General features: G+C 46.2%; 1 protein-coding gene across 1 annotated transcript; it reads right to left on the bottom strand.

Moving 5' to 3' along the window:
- Positions 1-4,149: 4,149 nt before the first annotated feature.
- On the bottom strand, positions 4,150-8,519 carry MUSTN1 (musculoskeletal, embryonic nuclear protein 1). Its single transcript, XM_076346155.1, has 3 exons — positions 8,402-8,519; positions 5,407-5,527; positions 4,150-4,609 (listed from the first exon to the last, which is right to left on the bottom strand). Exons 1-3 carry the CDS (start codon positions 8,408-8,410, stop codon positions 4,503-4,505), a joined length of 237 nt encoding a protein of 78 aa, XP_076202270.1. The 5' UTR covers positions 8,411-8,519; the 3' UTR covers positions 4,150-4,502.
- Positions 8,520-9,624: the final 1,105 nt, after the last annotated feature.

The following is a 9,624-nucleotide window of genomic DNA, read 5'->3' as shown; positions in this document are numbered from 1 at the left end:
TCCTCTGACAAGCCATATTCCTTGTTTGTCAAATAGCAAAATCAGTTGTGGCTTGTCTTTAGCTAAAGAGTAAAACCAAAGTGATCAGACCTTGCCTGGACTCCCTAGGGAGAGAGGCGCTGAGTCAGTGCCTGTACGTACACGTATGTAAGTGTACAAAGAAGACAAACCACCCAAAACCAAGCGCAACAACAGCCGTGCACGGGAGCACATCTGGCCCTGTCCGGCCCTGACACAGCTGTGATGTATCCAGCCGGGGATTCTGCAAAGTTGCCTTAACACGTCCACTCAGCGGGGCTGTTTGCACAAAAGATTAGTGCTGGGAGAGCTCTGCGCCTGAATTTATCTGGAAACTGAGCGGGATGACTCTTTTCACCTCCTATTTTATAATAAAATCTTCATCCAACGGGGTCTTCGACCAGTTCCTGTGAAGTTTTTATTGGTCAAGGGTTGGCCTGTAGCCCTGGAAAAAATAAGTTATCTTAAAAGTCCAATTTTATACACAAATAATTATAGACAGTGTTATGCTAACATAATTCCTAAAATACATGCTCACTCACGTGGCGTTTAGGTAGTCTCCTAGTGCAAGACAGCTCGCATGACTATTTAAAAGATATTTCTCCACCCGAGTAGTTGCAATACCTGCCTCTTCTACAAAGCATTTTAAACACATTGTGGGGAAATAATTTGGGTTTTTAGGCAGTGGGGTAAACACACCATGGGCAGAACCCATTTCAAAAGTTCATCTCCTCAGCTCTACAGGTGGGGAAATCAAGGTGAGAAATGGGGTTCAGGGAGCGAACTGTCACGAGCCATTCCTACGCCACATGTCCAGGGCTTGCTTGTTTTATTGGAAAGCTTTCAGTAGGCTTCATTTGTTCATTCATTCCCCGTGCAAGAAAATAAGATGTTTGAAATCTTGAAAATAGAAACAGGCCAGGAAAAACAACATCCCCCGGGGCTGTAGTTCAGAGGATCTCTTAGGCATATGCAGCTGCTGGATCAGCCCCCGGTTCCTGTACGTATTTATACGAACACGCATACACAGTTAACCTGCAACCAGCCGGTGCTGTGGAGAGATGCAATCCAGAGAGACGCCCTCTTCCCTCAGCCCTGAGCAGATGAAGGCTGAATCCTGCCCTCCCACCGTGATTTCCCTGCCCGTCTGCCCTGTGCTGGCAGCTCCAGGGTAGCAGACAGCCCTTTCTCAACTAAACCTGCCGTCTGTCCACACAAAAACACTTTTTCGTGTTGCTTTTTGACAGCATTTTCCCCCTTACAACTCCATGGTAGGTGATGCCATTAATTGTCCTCAATTAACACAAAGATCCTGTGGAAATACATGCATCTGTGTTTGCTTCATTGCTATTGTACAGACAAAGCGTCCAGGTGGAGAGCACGCTTCCAGCGGCCTCGGATTTGCGAGGAGACGCTAATGCAGGGCTCAGTAATTTATTACTTCGACAGACATTTACAAGTTCACCATAAGGAGTCTGTTGAGCACAGCCTGGTCTTACAAGGCTTCTGCTTTAAGTAACTTTTTTAAAAAAAAAAACAAACTTCACTTCTTCCAGACAGACTCTTTATACTACTTGCAAATACTGTATTGTTCATAGCAGGACATGTAAACACGTATATTTTAACAGAGAAAAATTAAAATTGCCATACATTTTATTATCTTCTACAACTCGTATAATGCTTTAATCCTGAAAATACACAGGATTACACACTTAGTGGCCTAAGATCCCCCAGAGCCAAAGCTTTAGCTCTAATTAAGCGGATCTGTCGCCGGTTTTCTAATACCCACATGTAAAAATCACACGGACATTAAAGAGCTGCTTTAACTGCACAGATTTAGGCTGCATGGCCGGCTCTGCCCTGCTCCCGGGTGCACGGAGCCAGCCAGCACCCAGGGAAGCTGTGGAATCCCTCCCGCATCCCTTTGTGGCTCGCTGGAGCAGCTACAGGAAGATCTCGTGCTCAGGCTCGTCCCCAGGCTCGAGCACCTTGCCCTGCTTCTGTACAAGCCGCCGCCGACAGCCATCCCCGCCGGTGTCCAGCGCCCGTTGCTGCTGGTGCGCTGGGCACCGGTCCGGCAGCACCCAGTGCTTCTCACTCTGAGGAACAAACGTGCTGTGAAACGACTTCAGATCACCTTGGAGGAAGGATCTAAATCCACCGTCACAACAGGAGATACTTTTGAGTGCAAAATGACCTAAAACCTCAAACCCCGGGGCTTTGTTCAGACACTTCTCTGTCACTAGTTCTCATTATGAAAATGAGGGAAAAAAGGAAGAAAACACATTTTCCATGCATGGACTTATTAGATTCACAAGGATGAAGAAAAAGATGACAAAAAGTTCTCCAGGCAGCTTTACGTCTGTTCCTCTCGCCTACAAGTTTCTCCTGTCCTGCAGCAGCAGCCGGTAACTTTTCCAGCACAGCAGCCAGGCTGGGGACAGGGGAGGATTCCTGCAACTCACACAGGAGAGCAGAGACCTTGCTGTCACAAATGGGGAGCGACTTTGTCCCAGGCATACACTTTTACCTCCAATGGGTATTTTTTAGACGAGGTCCATCTTAAAAGACAGAAAAAGAAAAAAAGATCCCTGGTCTTGAGCACTTACTGTCACGCTGGGAAGCATCACAAATAATTGAACCTGAGGACATCCTGGAAATAAAGCTGTTATCTACCAGAAACTTGGGATTTTGCTAACTTAGTTTCCCTGCCGCATCCATGCTGCAAGTCTGTGGGACACAGAGGTTTCGGTGCTTTGCTAAATCAGCACCAGCATACCCAAAGCCGGGTCTGAAATACAGCACCCCCCTCTCCTGCTACCCAGTCTAGCAAATTCGCAATATTCAGTCACTTGCACCATACAAAAGAAAGCAGTAACATCGTTTTGCCCCACTTGTCCCTCTCCATTTTTCTAATTAATAAACAACCTCCTGCCACCTTCTCATCACACATTAAGGGGGGTTTGTTAAACCTGATGCAGGGACAGCTCCAGTGTTATCAGGGTGGGAACTTTTTTCCACTGTGTTTTGTTTTTGCCTTCGAAGCTCTGGGAGGAGTCCTTCTCAGAGGAAAAGTCTGTGCAGAGTTACCTGTGAGGAGCCCGGGCCCCATGGAGAAACGGTGTCCAGCAGAGAGAAGAGACAGTGTCTTGGCTGCAAATAACAGTCTCTGAAAGTGAAAAAAATGGGGCAGGGCAACACACCAGCGATATCTTTACTTTTTTAAGGAAACCTCCCCCTTAAACTCAAAGGATTTGCTGCTGCCTTACGCGCGCCCCACTCCGCAGCCTCTCTGGGAGCATGATGGATGTTGGCACGTTTTATCCGTCAAGTGTTCGGGACACAAAAGACAAAGATGATATTCTTCACAGTGCACAGAGACCTTCGATACCACTTTCACCTCTTAATCAGGTCTAGCCTGTGCAAAATTAAAGTAATTCTTTAAATAAAGGTGGCACCTACCTTTCTGTCCCCGGACATGCTGCCAGGGACTCGAGGTCTGTGAAAAGCATGGCAGGTGCCAACAAAGCAGAGGATTAGCTGTGTTTCAGCGCAAAGATCCAACTGAGGGGAAATACTCCAGTTTATACCTTGGGGGAAAACAGGTTTGATGTTTAATGCAGCAAATCAAGATGTAAACAGAGTTGCAACAAACCAGCCTCCTCTCAGAGTGGGTTTGCTGTTGTACAGAGACGCCCAGCAGGTCGTTCGGCTCCTCAGTCAGGCGGGACATGGCACCTGTGCTGCTGGCCTGTCACCCCACTTCTCACTTGATCCAACGGGACATGAGGAAAAAGGCACTGGGGAACAGGCTGGAAGCCCTCCCTCGGCGCTGGGGCACACCGACAGCCCGGCATCTTGCCTCCCGGCAGAGCCGCTCGTGGGGCAACCATAATACTGCTGCCCTGGGGGCTGTGAGGGAGTTGTGGGGGGGACATATGAGGGGAAGGCCACGAGGGGGGGGCTGCCACCCATGGCACACACCAGCCCTGAGGGGCCTCGCTGCGGCACCGCTGCAGTCAGCGCAGATTTGGGTGAAGTCTCCAGGTTTCTGACGCCCCTTTGACCAGCTCCTCCTCAGCTCCCTCTTGGCGAGGGCACAGCGTGAAGAAATTGCACTGATGCTAAAACTGTGTCATGTGGATGTTTATTCTTTGCGTTTGACAGACTAGATCACAGCTTGTAACATTGAAGCGTCCACAGAATTAATCTAAGCCTAAACTGAAATTAGTCACCACAGCGTGCCAAGCTGTGTCCAACAACGTTTTTTATTAAACCGTTACAGCAAACACCATTCAACATATAGAAAGCAAGCACATAATAAAAATCAACATGGAAGTTGTACCCTTTGACATGAGTCTATTCTTTACTTCTACTTACAGTAGAAACTAGCTACTTAGGTCTACAGTGACATTAGTGTAAGGGGCAGAGATTTGGGAAAACATTACGACAATCATCTGGGTGAGATGCTCCCAGCTCCGCTGTCAGCCAAAGACGCTCTTGGCCGGCCCTTCTTTTGGTTTCTCAAAGACTGTTTCACCTCCTGTCCGATCCCGGCTGAATATGGAAGGTGCTGCGGAGCCCATTTGTTCTTGGAAAAGAAAACCAGAAGAGGCAATCAGTGAAGTAGCACACCAAAGTCGGGGAGTAAAACTAGCGCTGCTGAAATACATATATACACATTTATTTGATAAATATTTCATCCGTCCATCAACTTCCCAATCCTTAAAGCACAGCGCTCCCATCCCAAGCACGGGGCAGCTGACGGCAGCTGACAGCAGCTGTAGGTGGTCACTGCCATTGCCTGGCCCTAAGTCCCTGCAGGTGCTTTAGAAACTTGGAGACTAGTGAGGCCCAGGCTATTATGCTGAAAAGGGGTTAAAATTCATCATTTTTTCCTATACTCTCCCACTGACGGTGGAAAAGCAACACAAAACCGGAGCACCAGGGGTGTTCAGTGCAAGCAGCCACTCTCTTCTTGCTTACCTTCTGCCCAATTTCTACTTCATCTCAAACACATCAAATTCATCCAGTTGGGAGGCCAGAAATCCCCTAATCTATGACCGAGCCTCCAACCTTCAACTTGGGCAGTCATTGACATTGACTATGGGCCCAGGGCTTGGTTTGAAGCCTGGTTCAGAAGGCAAAGTCAGGGCTCTCCCTCCCGCTTTGTCCAGACAGGGAGAACAATCGCTCCAAGCAGAGCCCTGTTGGCACCTCTTGGTGCCATCAAGATGATGGATGCGAAGTCCCTGCACAGCCAGGCCAGGGTCGGCGAGCACACCGCTGGCTGCTGTTTCAGAGGCGCACCCTCTCACTTGAAAAGAGCAATTAAGTCGATGTTTTACTTTGGAAGGCTGCTTAGTCATTTCCGTCAAGGAGACTTACCACACTGCTTCATCACTTGGTAGGTTTTGGATTTAATTTCCTGGTTTTTGGAAAGGTTTCCTCTGGCTCCTTTGAGGTCTTCTTCCTTCACTGGGGGACGCTTCTTTTTCACAGGGGCTGGCTAAGAAACAGATGTATTGCCCATGCATCAGTATTTCATGTTTAGAAGCACAGGGAACAAAGCTGCCTTAACATACAGAGGTTGCTAGTACAATATTCCACCTATTTCAATTCTGAGACTGCACACTCAGCTACTCCAGATCTTTGCACAACCATGATTTCACTGCCCTTCCCAAAATCTGCTGCCACTATTACTGTTCTGTTCTGAAATTGTCCTCTGATTGTACAGCCTTTGAAAGAGACAGTGGATTGCTTAATTTATTTTTTTTTTTTTTAATTTACTTTTACATGTTCTCTGTCCAGCCCTGCCTGACCCTTTCTGCAAGTACACACTGGTAATTCAAGAATCTGTCCAATGTTACGGAAGGAAAAAAAACTTCATTACTAAATTGTGCTTGTGCTTCAATCTACTCACTGCTTCCTTAGGAAACTGGTCAGAGAGACTCTGAAATCTGGCTCGATTTAGTTGGAATAAACTTAACACTTGACCCATAGTTATTGATCTTAAATTTAGGGAACAAAAGTATCTGAGCACTCAACAGGATTGTCTACACGTGTGTACTGAAGACACCTGAAACACTGGACTCAGAACCCAAAGAAGGAGAAGGAAAGCTAATATAGAAACAGATGCATCATCAGGTGGTGCACTGGAACGTCCAAGTACTAATCTGTTTACAGTTTATCTTGCTAGAAGAAAATCAGAGTTACATGGGATCATATCAGCCTATCCCTACCTTTAAAACAGCACTTCAAAGTCAGACACAACATCAATCAGCAGCAGTCGGCACCATTAACATTCCCTCTTCAGTTTACTATTTCAAGGACTGATTGCCAAGGTCCCACCAGGCAGACCCCGTGGCAGGGTGCAGGGGCACAGGAGATGCGATTAAAAAGAATAAAAGACCCACACACTCCAACTTTAACAGATTTGCACACTGAACCAGCAATGAGAAACTTCTCTGACCGTCGCTACATACTTTGGGCTTCCAATATTTGGGTTTTGGCAGCGGTGGAGCCCACTTGTACGCTTCTAGGCCGCTGCCTGTACAGCTAAAAACAGTTCTGAAGGAAAACAAATCCCTCAAGGCCTGCGAGTGGCCGGAGCAGCGAGTCCCAGGGAGCTTGCAGAGACAGCGTGTGCATGCCTGGCTCTGGGCAGGGGCGGGCTGGCTGCATTGGAGCCTTCGGCATGTTTCCTGCTGGCAGTAAATTCCTGGGAACACTCAGAATAGCTCGCTGTCAATCCTATTCGCGTGTGTTGTGGGAAACAAAACATTCACAAGACCTCTGGGGAAAACAGTCTACGAGTAGCCAAAGCAGGCAACGGGAAAGGGTGGTAGCAAACCCTTCAAAATTCACAACAGCTTTTGTTTGGTTAGCTGGGTAATCAAACATCCCTACAGCCAGGGTTTCATTTGTCCACCTGTAATGAAAATTGGCATGTTATGGGAACAGTCCCCCATACCCATGGCATGGTCCACAGGCAACCAATACAGACCTGTGTTGGCTCCAACACAGAAAGAGAAAAAACCCCTTGTTTTGTTAACAGGAATACAAAACCTGCTAAGGTCCTTCACCCATTAATGGCAAGAGACAATAACTGGGAGGCTTCTTTCCACCGGGACAAGGGACTTCTTGGGGATGGAGTAAGGAAAGGAGGCACTCGAGATGCACCGAGACACAGCCAGGCTGAGCAGACCTGTTGAATTTCACCCACTTATTTTAAAATAAAACCTCTCCTTCTTTGATTACAGGTGGATTTTCCAGCAGGACAGCTGCTGTGGATTAGCTGCCCTCCAGCTAAAAAGCAAAAATGCTGCACAGAAAGTTTACTATGAGCCACGGAGGTGAGCCTGGACCTGCCAGCACCAGTAGCTGCCAGTATCGCGGCCGCACGCTGTTAATTGCTCCCGACGCAAGTGCATTTGTAAGCAGGGTTTGCCAGGAGCCAGCTGGCACAGCAGCGCAGCCTGTGCTTTATCTCCTGTCACAAGTCAGACCGCGTTGGTTTACAAGACATATGACTGGTTTTTTAAGTCTTTTTTTTTTTTTTGGAGTGAAGAAAATAAGCCAAACTGAGTCACTCTATGTGGTTCAAAGGATTGTGCTCTTCTACCCTCCCTGTATTCTTAATCTCCATCCCACCCACTGTGTAAAACTCTCACCGGGAGAACTCTGCCAGGCACATGTCGCTTGTGTTGAAAACAAAACACTTATTTGAAAAACAACATTTCTGAGCTAATTTTAAGATTGCCTTGAAACGCTGATTATTGGGGAACACAGTAAAGACAAACCATTAGTTACAAAATGAACATAAAGGTGTGTAATACAAAACTTCAGTCTCAAATATCGTATTCTAAGTCATAATTTTCAGTCACGCTCTCTCTTTTCCTGCTTGTTAATACATTAAGCTTTACACACAGCAGCACACTTCAGTACAGCCATGTCCTTTCAAAACCACTGCCAAAGTTTCAAATCATTGTCCGAGGAAGTATGTTGGAAAAGCAGATATCGCTTCTTCTGTAAAACATCCCAAACCAGAGCAGTGGAAGTGTTTTTTCCCTTCCTACAGAAATATTTATTGTAAAACAGAAAATTTAAAAACTAAATTAATTAACCATGTAGAGGGCAGCTGCTTTCCTTCTTCATCAAATAATCCCTCCTAACAACTTACTTGGTAAAATATATAAACAGAGCATTTAAATACTTCAACATAATCAAACGAAACACGTCACATCAAGCAGAAAAGCAGAATCCACTGGTTAACGAGAGGAACTTGCTAATAAGCTATTCCAAGCAACCCGTCTAGAACAGTAACACATTTGTCGGGCACGCTGCTCTAAGGAGAGCCGGCCTCGTACAGATCTCCCCGTACCTGTGACATAACTGCGGTGCTCACTCGACCGTAATCCCTTCTGAGGCCGTTTCTCAGCTTTGTTTACATCCAGCCTGTGAGCTCTGCGAACGCCTGTTTTTTTCCTCGGCTTTTATAGAGCACCTAACATGAAGTCATTGGCTGGGTCATTTTCCCAAACCAGAACCCCGGATGATTCAGGTTGACAGGGGCTGCTGTTGTTGAAAGGTTTATTCTTAGCGATGGCTAAGGTTTGCGGTATTTACCGCGCCCCGTGCCTGGGGACGGATGGAGTTGGGGACTGACGAGAACAGACAGCTGTGGCAGCGGGACCGTGGGGAAGCCCGATCCCCTATAAAATGACTTCCCAGGGAGTCCACTGGGGCTCTATTTATAACTTTAAAAGGCAAAACTTTGTTACAGGCACAAAATTGACTCTGAATTCTCTTGGGGGGGGGGGACACACGACCGAACTGTGTCTTTCTTTCCCACTGTAACAAAATACACATTCTCTAAAGATTATACAAACCTAACATCCGAAGCACAACATTGTGCCCTAAATCACTTTTGCACAGGGATCTTTAACAGAAGAGTATTTTGTGTGTTGTGGAGAGTTAAAATAGGATATGGTTTTACCCTTACAGTTCTATTGTTGAGCTCACTCTGACGCTGGCTCTTACACAACTGAGAGAGTAAAATCATTTTCCACTTACAGCGGTATTAGTCATTTTAATCATTTCACCTGTCATCTGTATAGGAATAGCTTACTCACACATGAATACATTCGGTGTTCCCCACTGTACCTGCTGACAGTAGTAAAACCTCTTCCAGAACTTAAGATTTGTTCTCTAAACAATTTCTTAATTAAATAGAAAAAAACCCCTCTAAGCATGAATTCTAACTTTTATTACCAGGAGAGGGTTGGGTGGGGGGTTGTTTCCCTTTTATTTTCATATTTTTTTACATTAATTCTTCGCATCGTGCAAAAAAATCAGCTTCTGTGACTGTACTCAACACCCACAAAGAACCAAGACTCCAGCCAGGTATGTTCATATGAGAAAGGCAGATGTGGCAGACCTCCAAACATCTTTTACTAGAAACATCGACTGTTGTAGTGATAGAAATCTGTCCTGGCCTCTTCTCAAGCTCTGCCTGTTTTGTTTAGGCTACAGAGAGAAGCACAGGAGGCAAAATAAAATTGGTATTTTTCATTATGGAAACATTACATCAATACCACAGCACTA

Source organism: Aptenodytes patagonicus, chromosome 8 (genome assembly GCF_965638725.1).
Source record: "Aptenodytes patagonicus chromosome 8, bAptPat1.pri.cur, whole genome shotgun sequence".
Lineage (NCBI taxonomy): Eukaryota > Metazoa > Chordata > Aves > Sphenisciformes > Spheniscidae > Aptenodytes > Aptenodytes patagonicus.
Note: the sequence above shows the minus strand (reverse complement) of the source record. Positions and strands in the feature narration are given on the sequence as shown.

Excerpts from the sequence above, each read along its gene's own strand:
- MUSTN1 (XM_076346155.1), bottom strand. Across the intron at positions 4,610-5,406 it reads CCAAGTGATGAAGCAGTGTG|AACAAATGGGCTCCGCAGCA; the intron begins GTAAGTCTCCTT and ends TTCTTTTCCAAG.